General features: G+C 56.0%; 12 protein-coding genes across 12 annotated transcripts; 5 read left to right on the top strand and 7 right to left on the bottom strand.

Moving 5' to 3' along the window:
* Nucleotides 1–14: 14 nt before the first annotated feature.
* Nucleotides 15–2,418, bottom strand: BCV69DRAFT_285708 (putative amino acid transporter). Its single transcript, XM_025493477.1, has 2 exons — nucleotides 1,772–2,418; nucleotides 15–1,687 (listed from the first exon to the last, which is right to left on the bottom strand). The coding sequence occupies exons 1-2, from the start codon at nucleotides 2,036–2,038 to the stop codon at nucleotides 476–478; spliced, it is 1,479 nt and encodes a 492-aa protein (XP_025344987.1). The 5' UTR covers nucleotides 2,039–2,418; the 3' UTR covers nucleotides 15–475.
* BCV69DRAFT_123104 (hypothetical protein) lies at nucleotides 2,395–3,378 on the bottom strand. The gene has a single exon (XM_025489166.1). It carries the CDS (start codon nucleotides 3,283–3,285, stop codon nucleotides 2,752–2,754), a length of 534 nt encoding a protein of 177 aa, XP_025344986.1. The 5' UTR covers nucleotides 3,286–3,378; the 3' UTR covers nucleotides 2,395–2,751.
* Nucleotides 3,225–4,580, top strand: BCV69DRAFT_123123 (hypothetical protein). Its single transcript, XM_025489167.1, has 3 exons — nucleotides 3,225–3,244; nucleotides 3,336–4,219; nucleotides 4,328–4,580. The coding sequence occupies exons 2-3, from the start codon at nucleotides 3,405–3,407 to the stop codon at nucleotides 4,416–4,418; spliced, it is 906 nt and encodes a 301-aa protein (XP_025344985.1). The 5' UTR covers nucleotides 3,225–3,244; nucleotides 3,336–3,404; the 3' UTR covers nucleotides 4,419–4,580.
* Nucleotides 4,328–6,581, bottom strand: BCV69DRAFT_315216 (hypothetical protein). Its single transcript, XM_025495183.1, has 2 exons — nucleotides 6,130–6,581; nucleotides 4,328–6,055 (listed from the first exon to the last, which is right to left on the bottom strand). The coding sequence occupies exons 1-2, from the start codon at nucleotides 6,475–6,477 to the stop codon at nucleotides 4,742–4,744; spliced, it is 1,662 nt and encodes a 553-aa protein (XP_025344984.1). The 5' UTR covers nucleotides 6,478–6,581; the 3' UTR covers nucleotides 4,328–4,741.
* A 219-nt stretch (nucleotides 6,582–6,800) lies between these two features.
* Nucleotides 6,801–11,163, top strand: BCV69DRAFT_315215 (Coatomer, alpha subunit). The gene is made up of 3 exons (XM_025495182.1): nucleotides 6,801–7,113; nucleotides 7,200–10,397; nucleotides 10,468–11,163. Exons 1-3 carry the CDS (start codon nucleotides 7,096–7,098, stop codon nucleotides 10,993–10,995), a joined length of 3,744 nt encoding a protein of 1,247 aa, XP_025344983.1. The 5' UTR covers nucleotides 6,801–7,095; the 3' UTR covers nucleotides 10,996–11,163.
* BCV69DRAFT_285704 (putative IMP4-component of the U3 small nucleolar ribonucleo protein) lies at nucleotides 11,103–12,307 on the bottom strand. Its single transcript, XM_025493476.1, has 2 exons — nucleotides 11,494–12,307; nucleotides 11,103–11,385 (listed from the first exon to the last, which is right to left on the bottom strand). Exons 1-2 carry the CDS (start codon nucleotides 12,198–12,200, stop codon nucleotides 11,208–11,210), a joined length of 885 nt encoding a protein of 294 aa, XP_025344982.1. The 5' UTR covers nucleotides 12,201–12,307; the 3' UTR covers nucleotides 11,103–11,207.
* A 106-nt stretch (nucleotides 12,308–12,413) lies between these two features.
* On the bottom strand, nucleotides 12,414–13,794 carry BCV69DRAFT_285703 (alpha/beta-hydrolase). Its single transcript, XM_025493475.1, has 3 exons — nucleotides 13,041–13,794; nucleotides 12,729–12,947; nucleotides 12,414–12,619 (listed from the first exon to the last, which is right to left on the bottom strand). Exons 1-3 carry the CDS (start codon nucleotides 13,782–13,784, stop codon nucleotides 12,506–12,508), a joined length of 1,077 nt encoding a protein of 358 aa, XP_025344981.1. The 5' UTR covers nucleotides 13,785–13,794; the 3' UTR covers nucleotides 12,414–12,505.
* Nucleotides 13,795–13,892: 98 nt separating this feature from the next.
* Nucleotides 13,893–15,683, top strand: BCV69DRAFT_122949 (hypothetical protein). The gene is made up of 4 exons (XM_025489164.1): nucleotides 13,893–14,181; nucleotides 14,266–14,570; nucleotides 14,638–15,431; nucleotides 15,523–15,683. The coding sequence occupies exons 1-3, from the start codon at nucleotides 13,931–13,933 to the stop codon at nucleotides 15,429–15,431; spliced, it is 1,350 nt and encodes a 449-aa protein (XP_025344980.1). The 5' UTR covers nucleotides 13,893–13,930; the 3' UTR covers nucleotides 15,523–15,683.
* Nucleotides 15,577–17,583, top strand: BCV69DRAFT_123051 (hypothetical protein). The gene is made up of 2 exons (XM_025489165.1): nucleotides 15,577–17,191; nucleotides 17,391–17,583. The coding sequence occupies exons 1-2, from the start codon at nucleotides 15,845–15,847 to the stop codon at nucleotides 17,448–17,450; spliced, it is 1,407 nt and encodes a 468-aa protein (XP_025344979.1). The 5' UTR covers nucleotides 15,577–15,844; the 3' UTR covers nucleotides 17,451–17,583.
* Nucleotides 17,584–17,695: 112 nt separating this feature from the next.
* On the bottom strand, nucleotides 17,696–18,786 carry BCV69DRAFT_285699 (hypothetical protein). The gene is made up of 3 exons (XM_025493474.1): nucleotides 18,667–18,786; nucleotides 18,396–18,561; nucleotides 17,696–18,320 (listed from the first exon to the last, which is right to left on the bottom strand). Exons 1-3 carry the CDS (start codon nucleotides 18,751–18,753, stop codon nucleotides 17,809–17,811), a joined length of 765 nt encoding a protein of 254 aa, XP_025344978.1. The 5' UTR covers nucleotides 18,754–18,786; the 3' UTR covers nucleotides 17,696–17,808.
* Nucleotides 18,787–19,015: 229 nt separating this feature from the next.
* BCV69DRAFT_274852 (putative periodic tryptophan protein PWP2) lies at nucleotides 19,016–22,264 on the top strand (the record flags this gene model as incomplete). The annotated part of the gene is made up of 3 exons (XM_025491050.1): nucleotides 19,016–19,586; nucleotides 19,870–21,930; nucleotides 21,991–22,264. The coding sequence occupies exons 1-3, from the start codon at nucleotides 19,111–19,113 to the stop codon at nucleotides 22,262–22,264; spliced, it is 2,811 nt and encodes a 936-aa protein (XP_025344977.1). The 5' UTR covers nucleotides 19,016–19,110.
* Nucleotides 22,265–22,596: 332 nt separating this feature from the next.
* On the bottom strand, nucleotides 22,597–24,812 carry BCV69DRAFT_285697 (hypothetical protein). Its single transcript, XM_025493473.1, has 3 exons — nucleotides 23,334–24,812; nucleotides 23,143–23,210; nucleotides 22,597–23,042 (listed from the first exon to the last, which is right to left on the bottom strand). The coding sequence occupies exons 1-3, from the start codon at nucleotides 24,634–24,636 to the stop codon at nucleotides 22,794–22,796; spliced, it is 1,620 nt and encodes a 539-aa protein (XP_025344976.1). The 5' UTR covers nucleotides 24,637–24,812; the 3' UTR covers nucleotides 22,597–22,793.
* Between the last annotated feature and the right edge of the window lie 2,549 nt (nucleotides 24,813–27,361).

The raw sequence follows: 27,361 nt of genomic DNA, 5'->3' as shown, positions 1-27,361 counted from the left end.
AAACTTCACACTCAGAGAGCTTCAAAGGGATGCTAAAGTGCTTTTTGGAGGGAATGCGACTCGAGGTTGCGAGACTGACTGGCTGCGGACTACGAAAGGGGGGCTAGGGCTAGGGCTAGGGCTAGGGCTAAGACTATGGTAGTGTACAAGTACATGGGGCTGTGCCAAATGGACCGATTGGGTCGATTGACGCCGGAGTGGATGAGGCAGCAAGTGAGTGGGCGATGGGAGTTGGTACAAACAGACAGAGAGAGGGGGGGCGCATCTACATTCAGTGGGATTCGAGCTTGCAAGGTCGTTGCCTCGCTGTTATCTTCTTCGAGCGTGGCTTCTTTGTCCCGCCCTGACTTCTATGGATGACTGGCCAGGCATGGAGAAGTCCATCGCAAGTCGGCCCACATCCACAAGAGCGACGCACTGGCTCTGTCTCCTGCGCAGGTATTGCGACCACTACCGCTACTTATCCCGCTGGCGCTCAACAAGAGAATGGGCTTCCCACTGCTCCCTCTGCGAAGCTCGATTGGATATCGACTACACTTGCGTAGGTCCCCGCAACGAGGATCATCATTCCGATGAGGAACACTGCGACGTTGAGAATCGTCAGCACCAAGTTCCTTCCCTTTTTCCAATCTCCCTCTCGCAGGAGGAAGATCCAAAAGAGTGGTGGGAAGCAGAAGGTGAACCATGAGATGAAGAGGGAGGAGATGAGACCTAGGAGTGATGAGAAGAAGGGGATGAGCTCGGCTACGAACCAGGCAAAGATGGTGATGCCTAGAACGAGGGCTACCCAGACGATGGTACCCTTCTTGGTGCTGATCCATTGGTGGGGAGTACCGCGGTACATCTTGTCGTAGATGAATCGAGCTGCCGTCTGCGTGTTGATGGATCCACTGATAAAGACGACGGGGATGGCCAGTCCGAACGCTACCTGGCTCACAACTTTTGAGTTGGACAATAGTGCGGGAGACTGCACGTCGGAACCAATGAAGACGAAGCCGAGGGCTCCGGTGAGGGAGTAGATCACAATCTCGCACAATCCCAGAGCCCAAATCGACTTTGTGAAGTCCTTTGGCCTACGGAGCTCTGCCATGAAGGAGAATTGGCATTGTGCATAGGCAAAGGCGAATACGATGTTCAAGACGCTTGCGAATGCCTCGGCGAAGCCCGGATTGCTCTGCGGGAATGCGTACCAGTCGATTCCGTCCAGTCCTCCAGGCTTCTTGCTTCCTGTAATGCCTGCAGCGATGATGGTCACACCAATGGCAAGCATGATCGAGGTGAAATCGATGTATCCGAGGATGGCCATCTCGCTGAAAGTCTTGGGAAGAGCCAGGAGGAAGAGGATGACGGCGCTGACTACCGTGAAGACGATGGCACAGACATTGGAGTCGGTGATCGTCTGGAACAAGATCTTGCCGGTAAGCGCGTGAGAACCCGTAGTGAAGGACAAGAGCAGGAGGAAGCACGCTGTCGTGAACCAGTAGCCGATGGAGGTGGCCATCTTCGAACCACCGAAGATGCGGCCGAAGAGAAGACCACCAGCGAGAGGGTAATTCTCCAGATGCGGGAACTTGAGCCAAGTGTTGCCGATGTTCAATGAAGAGTAGATGGCGATGAAGCCGATGCCAATGGTGATGAGCAGACCTGGGACAAGACCGAGTGTGGCATAGGTAGCTGGCATCGACAGCTGCGGATGGGAGGTGACGAGGCGTTGCAGGTGTCAGTACGAGGTGGCCTGCGCCGACGCTTCTGGGGACGAGTGGACACTCACCGATCCGAGGGCAATGGCTTCAACGATGAGGACAATCGTGAGTCGTGGCCATGTCAGCTTGTGAAATTTGGCCTGGTCTCGTGACACATCGTCCAAGTTGGCGTCGGTGAGGGAAGGGGACTTTTCATCTGTTCGTGGCGAGTTCTTGGACACGAGAATCTCATCATCGGTAGTGGTCTTTCCGACTGGGGTGTGCCTCTCAGAGCCAGAGTCTTCGAGGTGGTTACTGCCGGTATGGGTGGCTACACTGGAGCCTTCGTGCGACATGGCGATGTGGTGCTAGATGGGTGGGGGGAGCCAGTCAGCTGAGCCAGCTGGGTCAAGAGACTGCCAGAAGAGGTGTGTGAGGAGGATGTAGTCTACAGAGGACTGAAGAAGAAGAAGAAGATGCGGGGGATCTAGGTGGGATCGAACTGTGGGAGAGTTGGTGAGGGACGTTAGTGAGGGCGAGTGATGAATAGCCTTAAGGGAGGGGTGGGGTGAGCTTCTTTGCACACGACGCAATGGGCCCCGAGTACCCGCTGGACAGAAAGAGCCGGGTGAGGCGAAAGCTTTGAGAATGACCTGAATCGGCTGGCCCTCCTCGCCTAGCTTTTGCTCAAGGTTGCTGTTTCCCTGTGCCAAGATCGTGGGGAGGGACTCAGCGGTGCGCCGGAGTGTTGCAGTAAGGCTGTTCATCATCGTCCTTCTGGACCTCCCCAGCGCCCAAGGAGCGGCAGACGCTCAGAGGAGGTACGGCGTCCATTCATCTCCCGCCGGCAAGACACCAGAGGAGAAAAGAGGAAAGATTCGCCTCTGCGCTCCTCCTCCTCCGCCGCTCCCGCCGCCGCCGCCGCCGCCGCCGCTGCTCCGCCCATCGGCAAAAACACCCGGCAACGTCATCCCATGTGCCGCCCGGACCACCCCCTTTCGCCGAATCCCCCAAACAGGCGCCAGGCGCACTGCACTTTGCTCCCCCACGCAACAGAGTCAGCCCAGACTCAGCGTTCCTTTCGCTTAGAGGACCCGATGACGGTACCGAAAGGAGATTCTTGATAGTGCAGGGCCATGCGAATCAGAGATAAGGTGTTCGCTGACTTGGAAACATTTCCCTGCTGGGGCAGGACAGTATCGTGGGCTGGCCAGAGGGATCGCATGGCCTCATCGGGGAGGAGCAGCCACGGTACCAATGAGGTCATTCTTTCCCGACAATCCCGATGAGAAGCGTGGGGAAGCAGGGCTGATCGGAGAGCAGGGTGGAAGCAAGAGGATAGCATTCCGTTGCGCACATCTACCATCCAACCTCTTGCTTCCCCAATTCGTTCGATGGTGGATGGTGCGCCAGTCCTGCCACTGTATTGCACCTGACATCTTCGAAGCAGCATGGAGGAGAGAGCAAATGGGTGATCTCTGCGTCGATAGCACGCCTCAACAGGAGATCCGTGTGGATGCCTCGACAGTAGCGCAAGGCAAGGGTGCAAGCGGCGCGGCTCAGTGAACCTTGGAGAGCAGGATGGACGACCTGCATGGTGCATACAGACTGCTCACCACTGACACCCTCAACCCACACACACGACCCCTCCAGTGATGTTCTCGTCTTTCTCGCTCTCCGAGGTACAGCTCCTGCTCATCTCACCTCTCCCAGCAGCTGACCATGCCCGTTGCACAGCCCGTAGAGCATCGCCTCTACCTACCACCTAGATCCATGTCTCCTGTGGGACGTCCACTGCTGAGCTCGCCTTCGTCTATTCGCGCCTCCACCCATCCAGCCACGACCAACCAGAAGGGCAAAGCCCAACATCGTAGCAGAAGTAGCAGTCACAAGCATACCGGCCCTTCCCCTTCTGAGTCGACTGGAGCTCCTCCAGAAAAGCACACCAAGTCCTCTTCCTCCCACTTGCACCCACCCATGCATTCCAATTCACACTTCGGGGCTCCTACGGTTCCTCTAGACAGGCACGGAAAGCCCATCGATCTAGCCGAGCTTCGTGCCAAGAAACAAGTCCAAGCCTTCTTCAAAGCCTTTGCCGATAGTCTTGAGCCCACGCTCCGTCGTACCCTCTCCAATTCCCTCACTGAGCAAGAAACTCGCGCTCGTACCCGCTTGAGAGAGACGGTCGAGTCGGTCCTCGAAGAGCACAAGAGTCGGGTCACCCGTGAACTCTCCCGCAAGAGATACGAAGAACGTCTTGTCCGCTATCACTCTGCAGTGCAAGAGTACCACTCTAGGAAACATACAACGATCATGCTCCTCCTAATGGAAATTGGAGGAATTACACTACTGGCTTTTCTCTATACGTATCAGGTTATGGATGGACATCTAGGTGCGATCGCTAGCTTTACACTTTCGGCGGTTTATACCATTTTCATGTGGAGGAGAAGCATGCTGGCACCCCCGAAGAGACCATGTCCTTACGAGTCGATTGCTGGTCCACCACCGATTCTGAGTGAGGCGGGGGAAGAGGAATTGTGAGTATTGCCCCCAATATACAACTGGTCGAAAGAAAGAAGGAGAGAGGGGGGAAGATATCGTGGAGGTGGTGCTGACGTGACGTGGACCCTATCTCTTCACGCTAGACCACGATCCACCTGGTACGAGCGAAATCTGCGCTGGCTACCTGTCCCCAATAGACACACGGTCAAGAGAGCCTACGGTCTCTTTGACTGATCCAAGATGCTCGAGGTTGCGTTGTGCGACCTTCTCAGCTCCACACCACTCTCCTACCCAAGGTAGAGCAAAGCAAAGCAAAGCAAATCCTATGCCGCTTACTTCTCGTCGCACATCATGTATCAACAGTCAACTAGCAAATCTACCCGCTCTCATCTAGAACCGAGTGAAGTCATGCGCGCTCGTACGGGGTGGCTTTCAAAGCCGGCAAGAACGATAGGTATAGTACATTGTGAGAGTGTAGTTCGTTGCATGTGGAGATCAGTAGATGCAGCGAGCAGCGAGCGTAAGCGCAAAGCAGCAGAAGATTCCCTCTGAGATCATCAAGGGTGGTACGAAGGGATGACCACCTCGCACTGGAAGAGGATCAGCTCGTCCTCATCCCCTCCCTGGCACGCTTCGTCCGCCCTCCCTTGTCTATCCTCCTCCTCCTCCTCCTCCTCCACTGAGGAGCTAGTGTCGAGCGAGCAGCCCAGCACAAAGCCAGTACCCTTCGGTGGTGCTCGACCTCTGACTGCTCGCAGACTCGTCGAGGCTCCTTCTCCCCCTCTCCTCCCCACTGCGACTATTCCATTCGAGCTCGAGGCTATCGACATTCCCCTGCGCTCTTGCGCGGAGGAGACCGATCTCGAAGAGGACGAAGAAGAGGAGGAAGACCCTAGTCGACTTCTTGCGAGGAGACTAGTCGCTGCGTCTAGATTGAGAGGAAAGAGGCGCGAGCCTGGAGGACGCGGGTCTAGCGAGAGGGCGTGGAGGGGTTCGAGGAGAGGGTCCGTTGAGAAGTTTTCCTTGTCTGGAGTAGCCACATGAGCAAAAGTGGTGGATGGAGAAGCTTGAGCATCGAGTTCCTTGGGCCGAAGTGCAGGCAAGACTTTCATTGTCGTGTTGCTAGTGCTGCCCTTTGATTCAAGGTAGCTCGACTGTCTAGCTACCAGGGGCGGTCTTGCTGGCGGTCTCCCACCGAAGGTCCCACCCACATTGCTCTCCTCGACTCGCCTTGCAGGAGATAAAGCCTCTGCTAGCTTCGTCAGATCCGAGCCAGGAGAATCGGTACGCTGACTGGAGTGGCTTGCATAGGACGCGGGGGTAGACGGACGCGAGTCGTCTAGGAGCTGCCGATGAGTTATACCTTGAGGCAGATAGGCAGAGGCGATTTGCGGACCGCCTCTCTCCTCTCCTTCTGACTCCAGATCGTCCTCCTCGCCTTGCTGCGGCTGGATGGTCCGCAACCCCTCCATGTTCAGCCTCAACCCTCTTCTCACTCTCCAGCCCTCGGCTCTCCACGAGCTTCTCCTCAATGTAAAGAGGAAAAGGGACATCTTGCCTCCTCCTCTGGCCACTGGGCCTGCCATAATCACGTCAGAAATCTCCTCTGTTGATATAAGGAAGCGTATCAGCTGACGTTCGAGGGTAGAGAGGAGCTTTGCACTCGGCGGGGCGTAGCTCGAAGCGGGAGCAGAGGAGGATGAGGATGATGGAGGACTTTCGAGGTCGAGATAGTAGATCTCTTTGGGTGACAGTGGCGAGGAGCCTATGACGAGGATGAGAGGTAGGGACGAGTTGCTGAAAGGTGGCTCTGATGAGGCGTGTATTGCTGAGCGTATATGCTTCTGCACCTGGGAGACCGAGGAGAGTAGCTGAAGCAGGAGGAAGTAGGTGCGGGGAGTGAGCTACACGCTGACGCTGCGAGACCATTTATCACATCACTCACTTGATCTCTCTTGATGGCTTTGGTACTTCTGCTTCTGCTTTGAGGCCCCTCGCTGTTTGTCTGCTCCATTGTCCTCTCCTTGTCTAGCTGGGCGAAAGTGGTGCTGACCAGGCCCCTTGCGAATGCAATGTGCTTGATGGATGCCGTAGTCAGTGCGGCTGCTATCTCTTGAGCGATGCGTGGCCCATCTTTGGAGCAGCCTTCGCCCTTGAGGACATTGACAGATGTTAGACTGCTGCTATTGGCGTTGGATGAGGCGAGATGCTTTGCGATGGAAGTGGTGAATGACAGTTGCGGTAGGAGCGACGAGGACGGCAGCTGGACTGGAGGGCTGGGAGCAGGAGCCATGCTTATGCAAGAGCTCTATGGAAGCTCACTCTCCGCTCCAGTAGCCCAGAGAGTGGACTGGTACTGGTTCTCTATTCAGATGGTGAATGGATACCAGCCCATGCAGTCGGGCATGTCAGTGTAGCGCCTCAATCTCCCCTCCCGCTTCCTTCCTGTGTCGCGGAGCGGAAAGGGCGGCGTGGTGTTGATCTCTGGCGGCTCCGCGCAGCGCAAGTGGCCCTGCCTGCCTGCCTGCCTGCCTGCCTGTCCGCCTGCCAACGAGAGCGGGGGCGCTCCTCCAAGGCTCGTGTCGCAGAGAGACCTTCTCGAGCGCACACAGCTCACACCCACTCCATCTCCACCACCATCACCCTCGGCCTCCTCATACCAGCACAGGGCCAGCGAGAGTCACGCGCCTTGGCTTCCATCCCTCCACTGCTGCGTATATACCCAGCACAAGGGGCTCAAAAGCATCCTCTCACCTCTGCTCGTGTGGTCACCCTTGCCGGCCTCTCCCCTCTCAGTCCGCCCGTGCAGCTACATAGGGTAGCACAAGTCCTCGCCCCGACAGGGACAACGACGTACAGCTTGCTGTTCATACCCGCATAGGAACCAGCTGTATATCAGCGTACGCCCAAGATGCAGATGCTCACAAAGGTTCGTACTGCTCAGCTGTCTAGGCTCACAGAAGCTCTTCTAACCCACTCTTGCTACCTTCACTCCACCTCTACTTCCCGTAACAGTTCGAGTCCAAGTCCAATCGGGTGAAAGGCATCGCATTCCATCCCAAGCTTCCCCTCTTGGCAGCAGCTCTCCACAATGGCTCAATTCAGCTGTGGAACTACCAGACGGGAACCATCTATGATCGCCTGGAAGAGCACGATGGTCCAGTGAGGGCCATTGCTTTCCATCACTCTCAACCCCTCCTCGTGTCCGGAGGAGACGACTACAAAATCAAGATCTGGAACCACAAGACGAGGAGATGCAACTATACCCTCAGCGGGCATCTTGACTACGTCAGGACCGTCTACTTTCACCACGAGCAGCCTTGGATCCTCTCCGCCTCTGATGATCAGACGATCAGGATCTGGAATTGGCAGAGCAGAACATGCATTGCCATCATCACCGGACACAACCACTATGTCATGTGCGCGCAATTTCACCCCAAGGAGGACCTCATCGTCTCGGCATCGATGGACCAGACCGTAAGAGTCTGGGACATCTCTGGCCTTCGCAAGAGGAGCACCTCGGCCCAGCCTCTCAGCATCGAAGAGCAGATTGCCCGAGCCAACACTGGACAGGCAGATCTGTTTGGCAACACAGATGCCATGGTCAAATATGTCCTCGAAGGTCACGACCGCGGAGTCAATTGGGCCACGTTCCATCCCACTCTGCCCCTCATCGTCTCTGCTGGAGACGACAGGCAGGTCAAGCTCTGGAGGATGTCAGACACAAGGGCTTGGGAGGTAGACACATGCAGGGGACACTTCAACAATGTCTCTTCCGCTCTCTTCCACCCTCGACACGAGCTCATTGTGTCCAATGGAGAGGACAAGACCATCCGAGTGTGGGATATGGGCAAGCGGACGGCAGTAGCAACTTTCAGGAGGGAGAATGACCGCTTCTGGGTCCTCACCGCCCACCCCAACCTCAATTTGTTTGCTGCTGGTCACGACAATGGTCTCATCGTCTTCAAGCTAGACAGGGAGAGGCCAGCCCACTCAGTCTACCAGAATCTGCTCTTCTACGTTCGCGACAAGCAGGTTCGCCAGCTAGACTACAGTACTGGCTCAGACCACGCCTTGCTTTCGGTCAAGCGCCTGGGCAATCAGTACGTTCAGCCACGTTCCCTCAGCTTCAACCCTGCGGAGCGGTCCGTCATCGTGACTTCGATCTCTGGCGAGCAGGGCGTATTTGACCTCGCTCCCTTGCCAAAGGAGGGCAGCGCGCCCTCTGAGCTCGGCGAGTCGGGTACGATCGGCAAGAGGGCCAATGCTAATACGGCCCTCTTCGTTGCTCGCAACCGTCTAGCCACCTTTGACAAGGCAGCACAGACGATTGATATCCGTGATCTCAACAACAGCGTCACAAAGACGATGCCTTGCCCAGTCGTAGTCAACGAGATCTTCTTTGGTGGCACAGCGTCACTCCTGCTGTCTACTGCCACTGGTGTGGCTCTCTTCGACATCCAGCAGCAGAAGGTCCTGGCCGAGGTGGCATCCCCCACCGTCAAGTACGTCCTGTGGTCTCAAGACAACTCGCACGTTGCTCTGCTGTCCAAGCATAGCATCACTCTGGCTGACAAGACACTCAGCAAGACTTCGCTGGTTCACGAGACGATCCGCATCAAGTCCGCTGCATGGGACGATGCTGGAGTCCTGCTCTACTCGACGCTCAACCACATTAAGTATGCTCTGCCTCAGGGTGACTCCGGTATTATCAAGACTTTAGAGCAGCCCGTCTACCTGACAAAGATCAAGGGGAAGACTGTCTCATGCCTTGACAGAACTGCCCGGCCTCGCAACATTGCTATCGACCCAACTGAGTACCGCTTCAAGTTGGCTTTGGTGCAAGGCCAACACGAAGAGGTTATGAAGATCATCAAGAACTCGAATCTCGTCGGTCAGGCCATCATTGCTTATTTGCAGAAGAAGGGATACCCAGAGATTGCACTTCACTTTGTTCAAGACAAGTCGACTCGCTTCGACCTTGCCATCGAATGTGGGAACCTCGAAGTCGCCCTCGAGACTGCTGAATCGATCGGTGCAAAAGAAGTCTGGGAACGACTGGCAGATGCTGCGTTGAAGCAAGGCAACCACAAGATTGTCGAGCGAGCATATCAAAAGACGAAGAACTTCGAGCGCCTCTCCTTCCTCTATCTCATCACTGGTAACACTGAGAAGCTGGCCAAGATGGCAGTCATCGCTGACAAGAGAGGCGACCCTATGAGCCGCTTCCACAACGCCTTGTACTTAGGCGACGCGAAGGCACGATCGAGGATCCTATCGGATGTAGGCCTTGACGCCCTGGCGTACGTCAGTGCGAAGAACAGCGGCGATCTCGATGGCGCTGCTCAGATCGCTGCCAGAGCCGGTGTTGAGAGTGGGATGACCGAGCTTGAGATGACAAACAATGTAGGCTCGTCGAGTTCACACACCCTCCGACCGCCTCCCGTGGTCACAAAGTCCTACCAGTACAACTGGCCGCTGAAGGACACTACCGAGTCCTACTTCGACAAGGCTCTCTTGGCAGATGTGGAAGAGGGTGGCAACATCTTCAAGGACAATGCCGTGAATGGAGAGCATGACGCAGATGGCTGGCTGGACGGCGATGACTTTGTCGATGCCGAGGATGAGGAGGAGGACGGCTACGGAGCAGCAACGAGTGGCACTATTGCAGTGGATGCCGGAGACGAGGAAGCGTGGGATCTAGAAGATCCTGACCTGCCTGTCGATGAAGCGGACGCTCCCGTGATTGCTCCTCTATCGGCGCCGAGTGCTCAGGAGGGGTCTCTGGATCCAGGATCTTCCGAGGCGGAGCATTGGCTACGCAACTCGCCGATTGCTGCCGACCACGCTGCTGCCGGATCGTTCGACACAGCCATGACTCTCCTCACGCGCCAAGCAGGTATTACCGACTTCAACCCTCTGAAGCCTTACTTCCTCTCTGCGTATCAAGGCTCGAGAGCATTCTTACCAGGAGCAGGCGCTGCCTCCCTGCCCTCTCTTGAGATTCCGCTGAGGAGAAATGTGGACGAGGAAGAGATTTCGAAGGTGCTTCCTGCCCAGGCTAGGAGCGTGAGAGATATCACTGCTGGAGAGCTGCAGGATGCTTATAAGGCTGTGAATACAAACAAGCTGGAGGAGGCTGAAGAGTTGTTCCGCGGGATCCTCTGGAAGCTGGCTATGACTGTTGGAAAGGATGCCGTAGAGGGCCAAGAGGTGAGTACAAAGCTGGAGACGAGACCCAGGCGTAGCGATCCTGTTGCTGACTTCTCGTCTCTCTATATAGATTCTGGACCTGATCATCCTCTGCCGAGAGTACCTGCTGGGAGTTGGCGTCGAGCTCGCCCGCCGTCAGCACCTCGCCGCCCACCCAGAGGACGTCTCTCGCCAACTGGAGCTGGCTGCCCTGTTCACGCATGCGCAAATGCAACCCCCACACCAGCAACTCGCCTTGCGCACAGCTATGAACGAATCGCGCAAGGTAGGCAATCTCAAGATGGCCGCTGGCTTCGCCAAGCGTCTTCTGGACCTGAAGCCTTCGAATCCCAAAGTGGAACAGCTGGCACAGAGTGTCATTTCTGCCGCTGACCGCAACCCGCGAGATGCAGTCGTGGTCTCTGGATACGATGCCCATGAGAGGGACTTTGTCATTTGTGCGGGCAGCCAGGTGCTCATCCCCGCTGGAGGTCAAGGGGCCATTGAGGATCCCTTCACTGGAGCAAAGTACTTGCCTGAGTTTAAGGGGTCGACGTGTAGGATCAGTCGCATCAGTGAGGTTGGAAAGATTGGAAGTGGGCTGAGGACTTGGATTTGAGAAGAGAGGTGGTGAAGAAGGGCAAGGGAGTATACGGAGGATGTTGCCCTTGTACTCTACAACGAGTCAATCAACGATCAAGTGTGCTACCGATCACAACAGTGTGTATGCATGTTCGCTCGCTCAATTGATAGTGAATGTCTAAAGTACAAGTGAAAGGGCTCCCTCTCCCGCCATCTCCCTCCTCCCCCTTCTCCTCCTCTCGAGCCATATCAGAGCACGTTTCTCTTCCCACTTGTGCGCATGTAAGGTCGCAAGATCCACTCCACATCGGCACTGTCTCCCATCTCGAGGGTGCCCTGTCGGATCTCATAGGGCCGCATCTCGAATCGTGGTCCAACTTCGGCTAGGGAGACTTCGCGGTGAGAGGTCTTTAGGAAGACGTGATGTCTGTGTAGGTGGGTGGAGATGGTGGAGGAGAGGGTCAGAGGGGAGCTCGATGTGAGGAAATCTCATAACATCGAGAGACGGGGGTTTTTTGCCGGACGGCAAACTCACCTGAAGCTCAAAAAGTCCCTCTCGTTCTTGAATGTCATGACCCTCTTACTCTCCTCCTTCGGCACTGGAAACAAGTACTTGAGTACATCCCTCACTCTTGCTCCCAATTTGCTCTCAAACCCATCAAAGATCAAATGTGGATACTGTTCGCTGACAGTCGAAGTGGCGTGTGCAGCAACTTCATGACGTAGTACGACATTGTGTAGAGTGAAGAGGACGGTAGGTCCGTGTGGAAAATGGCTGACGACCATTGCGTCTGGCACACCGCGATGCTCATGCACCACAACTAGATCGCTGATATCATTTGCCCTCGCTGCAGCGGCTAAATCGTTGACTTTGTATCCACCACGATTGATCCTCGTTGAATTGGGGAAAACGAGTCGCATCTCCTTTGCGAAAGCAGTGAGACGGCTAGAGGGATTACGGGAAGTGGTGAGGAGAATTCGCGGGTCACGACTGCCCGCCGTGGCGTACTCTGAGTCAAAGCTAGTCAGAGGATCAGACTGAGCTGCATCCATATCCACTCCTCTGGCGAGCTTCTCTCCCTGAAGCGAGGCGACATCACCACGAAGCTCCTTGGGGATCGCTTTGCCCTCGGCGAGGAGTTGGCGGATTCGTTGCTTGCGGGAGTAGAGTTGGGCTTCTTGGGCCTCGAGGGATTTGCGGTAGAGGTACTCGCGACGCTCGCGAGATTGGCGGCGGAGCATGATGGTGGAAGAAGTGGTAGGGCGTGTTTACGAGAAGGAAGTAAGATACGGCGTGGAGTGACAATGGTGTGCTGGAATGATAGGATGCGATGGATGGCTGTAGCCGGTGATGGCCAGAAGGAATCACGATGGCGCTGCTGCCTCGGACGCAAAACCAAAATTTCAAACGCCGCGGCTCGACTCGCCCCCTTTCCGCTTGACTTCCCCATTGCACGCTCCTCACAGCATCGGCATTGTCCTTCTCTATAAGGTCTGACTTCAAAGGTGTAATGATTGGCATTACTATTCACAGCTTCACTTGAGCTCTACAGCTTCCCCGCAAAGAAGTCTGACAGGGCCTGGATGAATTCTCGCGGCTTCTGCGCTTGCACCCAGTGGCCCGCCTCGACGTCTACGTGGACAGCATTCGGGAAGTACTCCTGGCAGTGGGTGGTAGAGAGATCGAGGAGGAATGATATGTGAGCCACAGCTCCAGAAGGGCATCCTATGGTTCTTCACACCCTCCTGTCCACGCTCTATTTCACTCACGTTACACAGAGGCTTGTTCCTCCGATTGATATACTTGCTCTCCGTCCCTTTGACGAACAAAGTCTTGCCGTCCCACGTCCGGTCCGAAGCATCATAGGGAAAATCGCCAATCTGACTCATGTATCGCTTGATCAGTGATACAGGGATTCTGAAGCACCACGAGTCGGACGAGTCGCTCTTTTGCAGATTCGTGAGCAGGAATTGGCGCACGCCCACGTCCTGAGAGGCGAGGGGAGCATGATTGAATGACATAGTCCGGACCAGTCAGATTGAGCCAACGCCTCTGACTCATCTCACGCCGGGATAACTCACCGGCTCAGTCTCCTTGAGCAGTTCATCTGCCTCTCCCCTCGTGCGACATCCCTTCTTCTCAATGGCCAACATAGCCTCAATGTACTCCTCAAATTCCTTGCTCAAGGGTCCCCTAGCAGGGCTCATATCCACACTGATCAGATACTCCAACGTCCCCTCTTTCAGCTCCGGCGCAAGAGCAAAAGCCATGACTGCTTTTCCGCCCATGGAGTGTCCCACGAGGGCAATCTTCTCGAGCTTGTGCTCCTTGACGAACTCTAGCAGGTCCAGAGCCATATCCCTGTAGCTCATCCCCTCTACATGCTCCGTGCTGGTCCCATGGTTGCGCAAATCGACGGCATAGACCGGTATGCCGAATTGCTTGGCCATGGCTTTGGCAAGGGAGCGCCAGTTCTGCTTTGAGCCAAAGAGGCCGTGGCAGACGACCAGAGACTGAGCTCCACCGGCGTTGGGCGAAGCATCCTTGGGAGGGGAGTGCAGCTCGTACACAAGCGAGACGGGCTTCTCGGTAGGTGCTGGAGGGGTAGATTGGGATGGATCCGTAGTTGCGGCTCGACGTGGACTAGTGGAGAAGGGCCGATGGAGCCGTGGCAGAGGTAGAGGCGCTTGGCCCACATGTGGTGGAGCTGCCGGGGCTGCCAGCTGAGAAAGGCCGGACGTCAGTCGACTGACTGCGGCAACCCGTCCACCGGCAGGCCCGAAGGTCGACCTGGACAGCAATCTCGCAGCGCTCCTGGACGACATTGTTGTAGGCAAGGCCATGCCAACGAGGTCGAGGTGGTCGCGGTGGTGATCTTGTGCTTCCTGGCATGGCTGGAGCGCAGCCTGTGCCGTGTGGCTCTTTCCGTTGAGTGTGGCTGCGCTCCGCTCCACCCTGCGAAGAAAGTCGGATGTTCCTTCTCGCTGACCTTGCTCTCTTCTACCTCTACGATTTGTATTGGTATCTCCTCCTATCCCTATCACTCATCCTCATCTCGCTGACGATGGAGAGTGAGCTGGTCACGCCGCCTTTCCGGGTGAATCAAACGGACACCCACGTCATCATCGAGGCGCAGTGTCCCCTCACTCCAGCCAATCTCCAGCCGGAAGCAGTGGTAGAGGACACAATCTTTGCACTAAGATGTCCGCCATACTATCTCCCGTAAGTGGACACAGGATCGAGGATCAGCCGGTGATGGAATAGTCACTGATGGCAGTAACACTTTGTTTTGCTTCTCGTTCTCAGACTGCACTTCCCAGCCGCCCTGTCATCGGTGGAGCAGGTACATCGCTCTGGCTCCGTCATCCGTGTCGACCTACACAAAGCAGATGCCGGTCTGGACTTCATTGGCCTCGAGGACATTCAGCCTACCATGTTCGTAGATGCTGATCCTCAGTCTTTTTCTGTAGCAGCCGAAGCTGGACCCTCTAGACAGAAGAGGGAAAAGGACGAAGAGGCAGAGGCCATACTCAAGGAGGTGCTGCAGAGGGAGAATATGACGGCGGTCAAGGAGGACAAGACGGAGAAGCGCACCAGAGGAACCAGCGGAGGTGAGTAGAGCAGCAAAGTCTTGAGTTCGTCGAGCAAGATCTGAACCATTCGATAATACCCCAATAGCTGGCGAACTGTTTGCAGACCTGAGCACGGAGGAGCTTCAGGCCAACAAGGCCGCGGCAGAGTCAGCTGAGGACGAGCGCTTTGACGAGCAGTCGTACCTCGATTCCTTCGTAGACGAGGAGGGCGAGATTGAAGAGCTACTCAGATGGAAGTACGAAACAGGACCTACCTCCTCGTCCTCCTCAGAAGCAACAGCAGAGGCTACAGAGTTGGCGGTGCCAGCCCACTTGCGCCTTCTCTTGGTAGACTTGCTCTACGCATATCACCTCTCCCTCCTCGTCAGTACAGGACCTCCAATATACCCCTGGCTACTATGCACTCTATCGAGATCACTATCAGCTCCGCCTTCCCCGCCGTTCGCTACATCCGATACAGTATCCTCCGTGCTACGCTCAGGCTTCAGGAGAGGCCTCACATTCCCTCTACATCGCAATTGGAGGCTCTGTCAGAGAGCGGCCGCAGACGTGGTATCACGCCTGTCGTCCGGAAGGCAAGAAGTACTGGCTGGTTTATCGGATATGTCAGGCTGCCTTGTGGAAGGAGAAAAAGAGGCCACAGAAGGACCTGATGAGGCTGCCAGATGGGGCATCTTGAACGAGTCGTTGGTGAGACCCCTTATCGCCAAAGTGCAAGCAGATATCAATACCTCCTACTCTACATTGGCAGAAGAGGTGAACGCGGTAGCTAGAGGCCTCACCAAGTCCAACGTGGCACCATCCTGGGATCTTGAGCTGCTGGAGCAGATGGCGGAGGATGTGATAGCGGAGCAAAGAGGAGAGCAAGAAAGCCGGTAGGTGTGTTGTCTCAGACGCTTGCAATGTCATCGAAATCTAGCCTGTTCGTACGAGACTGACACAGTCACCTGTCTTCTTGCTTCGTCCTTAGGCTCAAAGAGGATGGGCGGAGCATCCTGGACATTTGTAGGTCCCTCACGCCGCCTTTAGCACTGCAAGAAGGTCGCGATTCATTTGCGGCTGAGCAAGACACACAGGAGGAGAGCAGATTGAGATATTGGCGGGCAACAGAGGCCCCTTCGACCCTACGTAATCTCGTCAAGACACTGCAGACTTACGCACTACGTTCTCATCGTCTCCATAAGCAAGCATCTGACGAGGCGATAGGTATACAAGCAGCCGTAGTGATAGCTGCTTCCCGCTTTATTGAGAAGTCCCCCCTGGCCTCGCGGGAGTCGCGGAAACTTGCCCGCATGATCCTGATCTCCTCCGTAAGACCAAGTCTTGCTGTCATCAGACATGTCCTGCGAGATCACCTTCGCTCCCTTTTCGCTTCCTCGTCTCCTGGAGCCGTCAATGAAGAAGGCAGGCTGCGTCACGAGCGCGCCCACCTTTCGAACTCGGCAAAGATGTCCGCCTACCTAGAGGGAGAGAAGTGGAAGGGAAAGCAGCGGACAGACATTCCTGGCCTGGATATGGCAAGGAGCGATGGGGCGGGGAGTCATCTGACTCTGAAGGTGTGCTTAAACATGATCGCCACCCTTTCGAGCAGCAGGAAGCAAAAAAGGCCCAATGAAGAGCCTTGGGAGGCGCTGTGGCCGCTGATCGTCCCGCCCCTCGTCACGCTCATCGAGGATTCAGATCCGGTGTGGAGAGAAAGAGGAACAAGACTGCTCGTCGAACAAGTCCTTACGCGACGCACCCCAGGCAGTGTCGGTCACAAAAATCTCTCAGCGTCCGAGCTCCAAGCTGTGCCCGTCCAGCTACTGCAGCGCTCCAACCTGGTGCCCCTGCTACAGACGACTCTCTTCAACTCTCTCACGTACCTGTCTCACCCGGTTGGTGCCAGCCTACTGCATTACGCTCTATCTGCTCTGATCCTCCTTGCCAGGAGCCTATCAGAGCGTAGTCGCGAGCGGGCGGAGATGCTGATGAGGATCCTGCAAGAGGGAGTGCTTCGCACTTGGACTTTCATGCCGAAAAGTACGATGCCCACATCACTCGATCAGGATGAGGAAGAGGGTGGAGAGGGAGAAGAGCCAGCAACAGAGATAGACGTCCTCACGACGACTTTCACGCACCTCACCTCCCTCTGCATCGAGCTCGAAATCCTCTCTGCCCGATTCCTGGACGTGGCTCTGGACTTTCTCTCGGCTCAGATTTCCGGGCTGTACGAGAGTCTAGTAAGCAGTACCTCTACCTCTGCATCTGTGGGAGCGAACGCAAAGACCTTTGCGGGACTGGTGGATGTGGAGCAGGAGAGGAAGACGACGAGGGCGAAGCTCTTGCGGGGGAGAGAGGCGGTGCGGGCCTCCCGGGTGCTCGTAGAGCAGGCATGTACAGAGGCCATCGTCGAGCCTACTGCCGTGACTGAAGAGGAGCACAAGTCCACCCCGCATCCAGACCAAGCTACCAGCAAGGATGATCCCTTCTTCCCCACCATTCCCCCTGGACTAGCCCAATGGACCTCCAAGTGTCTCTCTGCATACGTCAAAGCCTGGCTCGCTCTAAGCGATGCGCCCCTCCTGCAGAGCGAAGGCGCACGGACGAGCCCTCTGGAGCGGGAAAAGGATCAGCTGGCCGAAGAGTTGAAGAGTGCGGTTCGGTTGTGGACGCGAGTGCTGCCTGAGCGGGTCAAGGAGGTGAGTATCAAAGTGAGACGGGATGACGGCGGACTGATGAGGGAGAGGAGCTGTGCTTATGGGCAACGAGGATGGAGATGACAAGGGTGAGAGGCTGCGAGACTGACTCCAATGCCTCCACTACCCATTTTCCTCGTTCCTCCGGTGCGGTGCACAGATTCAAGAGAAGGTCGTGGCTGCAGAGCCGAGCTTGCAGGATCTCTTTGCAGCTCTCTAGCCAGACGTAACATCTTCGTCACAACTAGCAAGCTCATTGTCATCCTGACTTTCATGAGAGCCCTTAGAAGCACTTCACTCCCCGTACCAACTTTTCCAGATGCACGCACTGCAACGCAATATCATACCCGCTCACGCATTATCTCACATCCGATCCTTGAGGGTAAAGAAGGAATGTCATTCCGCGTGATACGCAAAGTTTAGAACAATTACTATCCCGACGATCTATATGTGTTTGTTTGTGTCCTCTCGTCACTATCCAAAGCATGCCAGTACGGACCAAAAAGGAGGCAGGTAGAGCTCGATGCTTTCAAGTCTTTACCACGCTTGCAGCGAAGAATGCAGCGGAGAAGAGGAGATTACTCTGCCTTCTTCCTGAGGGAGTCGACGTCGACCTTGCCCTCGATGATGTCCTTGAGCTGGTCACGGATGACGATCCAAGATCCAAAGAGGGTGTACTTGATCTTCTTGTTGTCGCAGTACGTCTTGAGATCATTGTCCTGCTTCTCCTTGACATAGAGGATATCAGCGTGGGCAGCAGCAGACATGTCCGAAATTCCATCACCGGCAAAGAAGATGAGGGGAGGGTTGGGCAGAGCGCGATAAGGCAGGATACTCTTGCTCTTGTCGTGACCATAGTGGTTGTCTGGGTGACGGTAGACGAGCTTCCAAGTCTTACCCTCCTTCTCGGGGTCGGTGAATTCGACTTCGTTGGCAATGATGTCGATCTTGTTGGCCTCTTCCTCACCGATGAGGTTGGAGAAGATGGAACGGATGATGGGGACCATGCCGGAGGAGACGACTACGACGGGAACGTCGTGCTCCTTGGCGTAGGCGTAGAACTCCTTGAAGCCAGGGTCGAGGGTGACGTCTGCAAGAGGAGAGAAGATCTCAAGTCAGTGACACGTTCCTCCTTGTGAGCGCTCATTATCGTACTGCTGCTCACCTCTCCTGACGAGCTCCTCCATCTCCTTGAAGGGCCTGTGCACAGACTCGAGCATAGTCCTGAAGCCGTCCTGGTAAGAGACTCGCTCGTTGATAATCTCCTCGTTGATCTTCCTTCGCTCAGTGTAACCCATGCCGACGGTGTCCACCATGTGGTCATTGGAGTCCTAGATGCGTCGTATGGACCGAAGGCGAGAGAGATGGTCTGTCAGTGATGCGGATCAAATTGTATCTAGCTCTGCGGGACTGAGGAGTTGCTCAGAGACACTCACGAGGAGGGTGATGGTTCCATCGAAGTCGGTGATGACGATGTACTTGGCATCCTTGTACTTTGCCTCGTCCTTGATTTGCTGGGCCATGATGATTTGTGTGTGTGTGTGGGTGAGTGGTGGGTATGGAGGGGGTGGTGTGAGGGGTAGAAGAGGGAGGGATGATGCTCTCGACCCTTTGCGAGCGTCATTCCTCCCGATCTGCTGCAGCCAATTGATTTCTTCCCAACAACGTGGTCCCCGAATGCATCTACACATTCTTCTCCCGTTCCGATGCGCGACCTGCCTGTGCCTGTGCCTGTGTGCCTGTGCGCGGTAAATTTGCCTCGCTTCCTTGCATTTCAAGGCAGACCTTCGTATTTCAAGCTTGGGCTGGTGGAGCTTCGCAAGCAAGGCCCACTGCCAAGAGTAAGGTCAACCTTCCGTCCTTCACTCTGATCACCACAGATGAAGACGTCGTACCAGTTCTCAAACCTTCTGGGATCAGTCTACTCGGGCGGCAACGTCGTATTCACACCAGATGGATCTTCCGTGATCAGCCCAGTGGGCAATCGCCTCTCCATATTCCACCTCACACGCAATACGTCCACCACACTCCCGTTTCAGACTCGCAAGCCAATCGCGAGAGTCGCACTCAACCCTAGAGATCCTAACTTGGTCCTCGTGGCAGATGAAGATGGGCGAGCACTCTTGGCAGACATCTCGCGGCGGAGTGTCATAGCATCAATCAACTTCAAGAGGCCTCTCCGCGCTGCTAGATTCAGCAACGATGGCAAGTTCATCGCCATTTCTCATGGATCTCAGGTGCAGGTCTGGAGAATCCCGCTGGGAGTAGGAAGGCAATTCAATCCCTTTGAGCTTCATCGTACCTACACTGGGCACTCTGACGATGTCCTGTGGATCGAGTGGAGTAAAGATTCGAGGTGAGTAGCTGCGAACAAGGGCCATTGAACATGAAGGAGGAAGAGCAGTCGCTCTGAGCTTCCCACATTGGTCATCACCTTTCTAATGATGCTTCAAACCAAAAAAACTGATTTAATGAGGCGGCCGACTGGCCGAGAAATTGTCGCATACGACTGAGGGAAAAAGAGATTAGATGACCATGTGGGGAGCGAAGAAGAACGGCCCAGACGAGGATGAGTCTCAATGCTGTCTGAGGCAGGCGCTGACAGAAGCTCCTCTGCATTATGGTCACCCGTGCCACAGCTTCTTCCTCACGACTTCGAAGGATCACACTTGTCGACTCTACTCGCGAGATCCCGTACCTCTACCTCCCAATCCCAACTCGGTAGGCTCTGGGCCATCGACCACACGCTTCAGACCCAAGACCTTCTCAGGTCACAGAGCTCCGGTCATCAGCGCCTTTTGGTCAAATGACGAAAAGGAGATCTACACAGTCTCGAGGGACGGCGCTTGCTTCGTATGGCGTGGCAAGCATCCCGAACAGATGGACGAGGACGATGATGAGGTTGACTCAGAAGAGGACGATCCAGAGCCAGTCGCTAACCAGGCTGCTCTCACTTCAGCAGCGATGCGGTCCGGCAATCTCAACGAAGAAGTCGCTCGTATCGCTACAACCAGGTGGGGTCTCCTCAAGCGCAACTACTTCTCTCGGCCAGACACACGAGTCACCTGTGCTTCTTTCCACCCCGCCAGCGCTCTCCTCGTGGCAGGCTTCTCTGACGGAGTCTTCGGTCTCTGGACTATGCCTTCCTTCGACTCTATTCACACGCTGTCCATCTCCAACACCAACATCTCGTCTGTCTCGCTAGACCCAACCGGAGAATGGTTGGCATTCGGTGCGAGCGGACTGGGTCAGTTGCTCGTCTGGGAGTGGCAGTCGGAGAGCTACATCCTGAAACAGCAGGGTCACTACTTTGACATGAACGCCGTGGCGTACACTGCCGATGGTAGCATTGCGGCCACTGGAGGAGATGACGGGCGGGTCAAGCTGTGGAATGTGGAGAGCGGCTTCTGCATTGCCACCTTCCAAGAACATTCAGCTCCTGTCACTGCTCTCGAGTTCTCAAAGGGCGGAGCAGGCGTCTTGTTCTCGGCTTCGCTAGACGGCACTGTCCGCGCCTGGGATCTTTTGCGGTATCGCAATTTCCGTACCTTCACCTCCCCTTCACCTTGCCAATTCGGCTCACTCGCAGTCGAGGCGAATGGCGAGATTATCTGTGCCGGTGGCACTGCCGATTCTTTCGATGTCTACCTTTGGAACGTTCAGACGGGCAAGCTGCTCGATGTCCTGAGCGGTCACGAGGGTCCTGTCAGCTCGATGATGTTCTCGCCCGACGGATCAGGCATGCTTGCTACGACCGGATGGGACAGGTCTTTCAGGGTATGGGAGATCTTCCGTCGTACTGCGACAGTCGAGCCAGTGACACTCAATGCCGAAGGTCTTGCACTTGCTTTCCGTCCCGACGGTCTGGAAATCTGCATCGCGACCTTCGATGGACAGCTGGCATTCTTTGACTCACGCACCTCGAAGCAGACGGCTGTCATCGAGTGTCGACGAGACATTGCTGGGGGCAGGGCTGTCGACGACAAGGTCTCCCGTAATGCCAACGCAGGCGGTACTGCCTTTACTACGTTGAGCTACACAGCAGACGGTAGTGCCATCTTGGCAGGAGGCAATGCAAACTTTATCTGCCTCTACTCGGTCGCAGAACGAGTGCTGCTCAATCGCTGGCAGCTCTCTCTCGACCTCAGTCTCGATGGCACACAAGACCGTCTTGACTCGCGTCGCTTGACAGAGGCCGGAGCGGCGGAGTTGTTGGACGTGTTCCAGAATGAAGACGAGATGACGCCCCAGGAACGCATCGATCGTTCCCTCCCGGGTGCACAGTCGGGCGATATGGCCAAGAGGACCACCCGACGCAAAGCGCGCACCAAGGCTATCCGCTTCAATCCCACCGGCCGGTCCTTTGCCGCGGCTACTACCCTTGGTCTTCTAGTGTATAGTCTGGACGCTCCTGGTCTGCTCGCCGAGGACTCCTTCGATCCGCTGGAGCTGGAGATCGAGCTGACGCCCGAGGCTGTGCGTTCGGCCATGAAGAAAGGAGATGCGCTCCTGGCCCTGTTGGGCGCGCTGCGCCTCAACGAGGGTCCGCTGCTAGCAGAGGTGTACGAGCAGGTGCCGATCAACGAGGCGCCTCTCATTCTCTCGAGGCTGCCTACCCCGAAGGCGTACATTCCGCCCCTGTTGAGATTGATTGCCAGTCGACTGCGCCCCGTCTCCTCTTCTTTCTCAAGCGCAAGTCAGTCCGCTAACGGATCCTCTTCTGTCACTAGCACCGCTTCTCGCACCTCTTCAACACCCAGTGGCTCCCCTCATCTGGAGTTCTCCCTCCTCTTCCTCTCCCACCTCCTCACCATCCACGGTCCGCTAATCCAGGGCAACGCCAACGTCGGCGAGTACGCTACGGCGTGCAGAGCTGTGGGTGCGGCGCTTGCGGAGCTCAGAAGAGGGGTGAAGCGACTTGGGGAGGATGCTGGTGCGGGGGCGATTTGGACTTGGGAGGCATTGCAGAGAAAGGAAAAGAGCGGGAGGGGAGTGCGGGTGGGAGCGGGGGCGCCAGCGGGGAGCGTGAGATGAGAAAGAATTGCTTGAGAGAAGAGAGGTTGCTGGAGTGAAGAGGAGTGCTACAGCGGCAGTCGCAGTTGGATGCACTGGCTACGGACCGCGAGCGATGGACGCATTTGCGAGAGGGCTGTCAACGATCCAAGCAGCTCGTACACTCCTTTGCCACCCCAACAGATTACGAGCTCGAAAGGCTCCAAGGGGTACACCATCTTGCACGCTCTCTTCGTCGCGCTAGAGGGATTCTCCCGCGCTGGCGTTCTGGGCTCATAACCTGGTGGGGTGGTAAAGAGGTGTACGAGTGGGCTCTGAGACACTGCTTCAGCTGCAGTAGAGGAAAGAGGTAGATCAGAAGGAGATCGACGAGGAGATAGAATTTCGTTCTATCTGCATCACAATATATGTACACTAGCACCTCGGCGACAGATTGCCATGACCTCGTCTGCCTACCTGCCCTAGCCCTGACTTTGCGTAGCTCTGACCCTCCTCCCCACCTCTGGAGTTGCCACTGTTGCTGCCCGCTGGCTCGATGCTTGCCATTTCGTCAATGCCTGAGCACTGGCGTCTTGCCCGTACCCACCACTGCCGCTTCAGGTGGCGGCCAATCGCTCTCCTTTCCCCGATCCCCCTCTGCCGTGCCCCTAGTCAGAGTCCAACTAGCCCAGGTAATATCCCCAACACCGCCCGAATCGCCCACTTTGTTGGGCACATCGACATTGGTAGCATTTGGAAGTGGGGGGACACCATTTCCTGGTTTTGGAAAGGGGCCGGTGGGGCTCCAGGTAGAGTGGTTCTTCGTCGTTTGGAGAGGCAGGGTGGGAGAGAGGGTGAGTGAGTACGGGGGAAGAAGGAGGGGGGAAGAGATCAAGGTGTTGGGAGGGGGAGGAACTCACTTGTACAGACGCATAGGCGCGCAGGGCTGCTCTGTAGTAGCAGGCAGTGGCTGCTGGAGTGAGATATCCTGGAGGGGTATAAAGACGGAGGGAAGGGAGAGGGGAATAGGGGGGATTCAGGAGGTGCGGATTCGTCAGTCAGCTGCCTAGCTTGTTGGCGTTCGCCGTACTAGGTCGCACCTGCTACTCACGGTCCCTCAACGAGTCCCTGGCATTGTCCGCAATCTTTTCAGGTGGGAGCCACCCCACCATATTCTTTTCACTCGCCTTGTGCCACCAACCTTCAACCCCTTTAGCCTTGGGATCTCCTTCCGCCTCCCACATTGCCCTGATCGCCTCTTCCAACCCCTCGAACAAGGGTCCGGTGACCTGCACGTAGTTCTGTGCGGGCGAGAGCGGATCGCTTACGAGTGCCGGATGAAAATGTTGTGTCCATTCCATCTTGTGAGCAACTGTGACCGAATGACAGCTGAACAGGTACTTGCTCCTTCCCGAGTAAGAATTTCCCTCGGAGTGGATCAGGTACTTGCGGGAACAGTGATCCTGTAATGGTACGAGAGGCTTATACTCTGCTGAGTTCTGCGCCCCAAAAGTCGTTTGGAAGACGTCGGCCCAGGCATCGGGATGGTTTGCAGGCAGGGCAGAAGCGGCCTTTGTGCGGTTCAATAGGTCGTGGCGGATGGGATACCAATTGACGAAGCCACGCCAAAAGGCCCTATCATCCTTGCCTGCCCAGCCCCCCACCTTTTGTTCCACCTGCCTACTAAGGTCCACTACTTCCGCGTAGCTCGGAACTCGAGCTTCTGGCCAGCCAGCAAAGCCAAAGTCTGGAGAGAGCCAATTGCCCTCTGTTTTTTGATCGGCTAGAAGTTTTGCAAGGACCCAAGCAGGACCTGATTCGGCTCCTGGGAAGCCTTCTTTATCTCCCACTGACATGATTAGGTCGATTGGTGGGAGAGGCTCTCCCGTGGTTCCCGAAGTAGAAGATTCGGGGTCTGCACTTACAGCATCGTGTAGGAGCATGAGTATGGCAGTAAGGCGCGTATCGACTCCTTTACGCAGCGAGCGTATGTACACTTTGCCATCCCTAATGATCACTCTGGCCCAGCCCCAATTGTTTTGTCCATTCGCAGCTCGCTCCAATTGGTCTACATCGTGCTTGGATATGCCTCCTCTCAGCTTCCAATACTGTTTGAGTTCTTCCAGCTGCGGGTATAAGAGTGGGAACTCCTTTGCACAGACGGACTCTGATAAGGCGAGAGTGTTCCTTGCCGAAGGCGGAAGTGGTTTGATGGCCTTCAACCAAGGGTCTGCTTCCCCTAAGGCAATCGGACCCGTGGGAGGTAAGACGCTAAAGACGAGTGCGACTACACAGAGTGCGGCGGCTAGTAGCGGAGGGACATGTGTGATGAGGAGATGTAGGGGGCCGTTGCTGCGCTGCGATGAAGAGTTGGGGTGTTGCCCGAGGGGCTCGTATGCCGCCCAGGAGCTCATCTCTCGCTCTCTCCCCTGGCAGTGGTATACCAAGACGCTCTTCCTGACGTCTTATGGCGGGCCGACCCCTGAAAGAATACGGCTATTGGGTCAGAGATCCTGTATGCCAGTCTTGGCAGAAGCAATGGGCTGAGATGACAGATAAAGCTCGACTATGGCTGTGGTCCAACTTTTAGAGCTGCCCAGTTCCGAAATAGACCAAACGGAACGGAAGATGGCCAGCCACACGGGGATGAATATATGCAGGGGCTTGAGATCGACTGGGCGTATGAGACAAATGGCCCGCGAGGCACTTCGGTACCGAGAGCACCGGCTAAGAGAGCGCTCAGAACAATGCAGCAGAGGGTGGGTCGTAGGCTGATGACGGTAGACACAACAGTGGTAGTCGTGGGTGGTTGGATGAGTAGTCAGTGGTCAAGCTGAAGATAGCTCTGGTGTGTAGCGATCAGAAGGGGCCTCTCAGGTGTGAAAGTCTAGCCGAGCTCCGACTCCGACTCTCAAGGGCGATTCCGCCCAGATCCTGCTTCCTACGTAAGGACGCTCTACGCGAAGTCGGTCTCAAGGTCTGCAAAGAGGTCAGAGGAAAGAAAAAGAAGACGGCGGAGGCAATCACACTTCGGCAATTGAGGGTCACATCACCCTTGGGTGACGGTACAGCCTCACACGATGAGACCACCGAGCAACAGAGAGACTGGAACCGTACAGCGCATTCGGTGGCAGATCACACAAGGACAAAATAAAAATGGCAAGAGGTATTAAATGCCGTGACTCATGGAAAATATACATCCACAGGCAGCTTGGCAGACTTGAGACAGAGAGAAAGTCACCATTGCTCCTTATTCATTCCTTCCGGATCCACTTCTTCACAAGTCAGCAATCTGCCCCTGCCCCTGCGCAGCCCCGGCCGAGCTCGCATTGTCCCACAGCTCGCGAAAAGCTGGGTCTTGCATCATCGCCTGGAAGTCCATGTAAGCCTCGTGGCGGATCTCCTCATTCAGCTCCCCGCCTGCGCCTCCACAAGTCCCTACGTTCCTGCCATTCTCTGGCAGAGTCGATGCTGATGCTAGTGCAGAGGTAGAGGCAGAGGAATTGAAAGCCATCTCTGATGTAGAAGAGGAAGAGGAAGGAGCCGCTGTAAGCTGTTGCTGCTCACCGCTGGGAGCAAAGCCGCTCAGAAGGCGCGACAGGCTAGGCGACAGCGGCGTCAGATCCGGAAAGGGAATAGGATTTCCAGCAGATCTTCCCCCTGCTCCTCTTGGAGTCGGCCCTGGCCCATTTGCAGATGCACCTCGAGGTGCAACACCAGGCGTAGCAAAGAGTGGGCTCAAGGAGCCATGAGAGCCCAGCAGGGCTGAAAAGTCCCAACCGCCAGGACCTGCTCCGGCTCCACCAGGGGAAGCGGCATTCAGCACGCGCTGCAAGGCAGGAGAGCGGGCTACGGCCGAGGCCAGGGCGAGAGAGGTGGGATTTACGCCAGACTTGCTCGAGGGGGTGCGAGGAAAACCGATGCTGCTCTCTTTGTTTGCTCCTCCTCCTCCTAGCCGAGGCGTCTTTGGCGGGACGAGGGGCGCAGCCATTGCGGTGTTGGTGATAGGATTCGTGTCGGTCCTGTTGGTGAAGCGTGGCGAGCTGCGCACTTTACCAGGAGTTGTAGGAGGGGCAACGCCTGCATCAGCCTTGGACGAAGCCTTGGGGCTCGAATTGCTTCCCTTTCTGGGCGTGAGGAGCGTGTTGGGCGATCGTGGCTCCAGAACGGGCGTCTGTCCCTCGCTTGACTGACCAGTACCATCAAAGGGCGTACCAGCAATAGATGTTCCGGCCCCTTCTTTGCCGCTCGACCCTTCACCTCGGTCACCTCCATTCAGATTCACTCCAGGGAGAGCGTATGCGGCCACCCCTTTCGATCCCTCTTCGGTGAAGTCCCGGAGATGTTGGCCAAAGTCGAGCTTCTCGTGCAATTGAATACCACCAGCGAAGTGGTCTAGGCTCATAGACCCATTGCCCTGGATCTCGATACTGCCAGCTGCTCCCGGTATACCAAAGTTGCTGGCTTGGAGTAGCCCATATGGGTCTTCGAGCATGTCGAGGTACGACTCCACTGTACCATGGTCGTAAGGAGACAGGACAGACAAGTCATCTCTAGGGGATGATCCGGCCGAGGATGAGGGAGCGTCTTCTACAGTAGCAGGTAGGGGCTTGCGATGGGGCACTAGCGCAGTCGACATGGGGCTCTTGCGAGGACTGGACATCAGTCTTTTCCTCTGAGCGGGCGAGAGGGATGCACGAGCAATAGGTGCGATCGGAGGAGGATTGATGGGCGTCGATCTGCCGCCAAAGACATCCGTCTCGTCGTTCCGGGCGAGACGAGAGGATGTGGACCTGGCAGGCGAAGGGCTCACGCCTTTCGTCAGCTTTGTCTCTGATCCATCAACAGATGTGACGTTGAAACTGGGTAGAGAGGCATTGCTTCCCGAAGAAGCAGCAGCGGCAGCGTCTCGCTTCCTCTTCTGCCCAAGTGAAGGGCTGGCAGGACAGACTTGACTGCTGCTCATCCTGCCCTTCCTCGCCATTGTAGGCGAGTCACCTCCTGGACCATCTTCCTCCTCATCGTCGTCGTCTTCATCCCGGCCGATCTGAACAGGAGTCTTGCCAGATTGCGACCTGGTCGTGGGCGAACTGGAGAACATCAGAGAACTAGCCGAAGTAGTCTTGAGCATATGAGACC

This window comes from Pseudomicrostroma glucosiphilum (assembly GCF_003144135.1).
Source record: "Pseudomicrostroma glucosiphilum strain MCA 4718 unplaced genomic scaffold BCV69scaffold_20, whole genome shotgun sequence".
NCBI lineage: Eukaryota > Fungi > Basidiomycota > Exobasidiomycetes > Microstromatales > Microstromataceae > Microstroma > Microstroma glucosiphilum.
This window is presented reverse-complemented; position numbering and strand designations above follow the sequence as displayed.

Excerpts from the sequence above, each read along its gene's own strand:
- BCV69DRAFT_123104 (XM_025489166.1), bottom strand. The coding sequence starts at position 3,285 with ATGCACCATGCAGGTCGTCCATCCTGCTCTCCAAGGTTCACTGAGCCG.
- BCV69DRAFT_285703 (XM_025493475.1), bottom strand. The coding sequence starts at position 13,784 with ATGTCGTCCAGGAGCGCTGCGAGATTGCTGTCCAGGTCGACCTTCGGG. Across the intron at positions 12,948-13,040 it reads TGCTCAAGGAGACTGAGCCG|GACGTGGGCGTGCGCCAATT; the intron begins GTGAGTTATCCC and ends CTCGCCTCTCAG. Across the intron at positions 12,620-12,728 it reads GGAACAAGCCTCTGTGTAAC|GAGTACTTCCCGAATGCTGT; the intron begins GTGAGTGAAATA and ends ACCCACTGCCAG.
- BCV69DRAFT_123123 (XM_025489167.1), top strand. The coding sequence starts at position 3,405 with ATGCCCGTTGCACAGCCCGTAGAGCATCGCCTCTACCTACCACCTAGA. Across the intron at positions 4,220-4,327 it reads GAGGCGGGGGAAGAGGAATT|ACCACGATCCACCTGGTACG; the intron begins GTGAGTATTGCC and ends TCTTCACGCTAG.
- BCV69DRAFT_123051 (XM_025489165.1), top strand. The coding sequence starts at position 15,845 with ATGATCCTGATCTCCTCCGTAAGACCAAGTCTTGCTGTCATCAGACAT. Across the intron at positions 17,192-17,390 it reads CCGAAGAGTTGAAGAGTGCG|ATTCAAGAGAAGGTCGTGGC; the intron begins GTTCGGTTGTGG and ends TGCGGTGCACAG.
- BCV69DRAFT_285699 (XM_025493474.1), bottom strand. The coding sequence starts at position 18,753 with ATGGCCCAGCAAATCAAGGACGAGGCAAAGTACAAGGATGCCAAGTAC. Across the intron at positions 18,562-18,666 it reads ATGGAACCATCACCCTCCTC|GACTCCAATGACCACATGGT; the intron begins GTGAGTGTCTCT and ends CGACGCATCTAG. Across the intron at positions 18,321-18,395 it reads GGAGGAGCTCGTCAGGAGAG|ACGTCACCCTCGACCCTGGC; the intron begins GTGAGCAGCAGT and ends CTCCTCTTGCAG.
- BCV69DRAFT_285697 (XM_025493473.1), bottom strand. The coding sequence starts at position 24,636 with ATGAGCTCCTGGGCGGCATACGAGCCCCTCGGGCAACACCCCAACTCT. Across the intron at positions 23,211-23,333 it reads CAGGGACTCGTTGAGGGACC|GATATCTCACTCCAGCAGCC; the intron begins GTGAGTAGCAGG and ends ATACCCCTCCAG. Across the intron at positions 23,043-23,142 it reads GCGCCTATGCGTCTGTACAA|AACCACTCTACCTGGAGCCC; the intron begins GTGAGTTCCTCC and ends CAAACGACGAAG.
- BCV69DRAFT_285704 (XM_025493476.1), bottom strand. The coding sequence starts at position 12,200 with ATGCTCCGCCGCCAATCTCGCGAGCGTCGCGAGTACCTCTACCGCAAA. Across the intron at positions 11,386-11,493 it reads AGGGACTTTTTGAGCTTCAG|ACATCACGTCTTCCTAAAGA; the intron begins GTGAGTTTGCCG and ends CCACCTACACAG.
- BCV69DRAFT_315216 (XM_025495183.1), bottom strand. The coding sequence starts at position 6,477 with ATGGCTCCTGCTCCCAGCCCTCCAGTCCAGCTGCCGTCCTCGTCGCTC. Across the intron at positions 6,056-6,129 it reads AAGCCATCAAGAGAGATCAA|CTACTCTCCTCGGTCTCCCA; the intron begins GTGAGTGATGTG and ends CTCCTGCTTCAG.
- BCV69DRAFT_285708 (XM_025493477.1), bottom strand. The coding sequence starts at position 2,038 with ATGTCGCACGAAGGCTCCAGTGTAGCCACCCATACCGGCAGTAACCAC. Across the intron at positions 1,688-1,771 it reads AAGCCATTGCCCTCGGATCG|CTGTCGATGCCAGCTACCTA; the intron begins GTGAGTGTCCAC and ends TCCCATCCGCAG.
- BCV69DRAFT_315215 (XM_025495182.1), top strand. Across the intron at positions 10,398-10,467 it reads ATGCCGTAGAGGGCCAAGAG|ATTCTGGACCTGATCATCCT; the intron begins GTGAGTACAAAG and ends CTCTCTATATAG.
- BCV69DRAFT_122949 (XM_025489164.1), top strand. The coding sequence starts at position 13,931 with ATGTTCCTTCTCGCTGACCTTGCTCTCTTCTACCTCTACGATTTGTAT. Across the intron at positions 14,182-14,265 it reads TGTCCGCCATACTATCTCCC|ACTGCACTTCCCAGCCGCCC; the intron begins GTAAGTGGACAC and ends TCTCGTTCTCAG. Across the intron at positions 14,571-14,637 it reads CACCAGAGGAACCAGCGGAG|CTGGCGAACTGTTTGCAGAC; the intron begins GTGAGTAGAGCA and ends ATACCCCAATAG.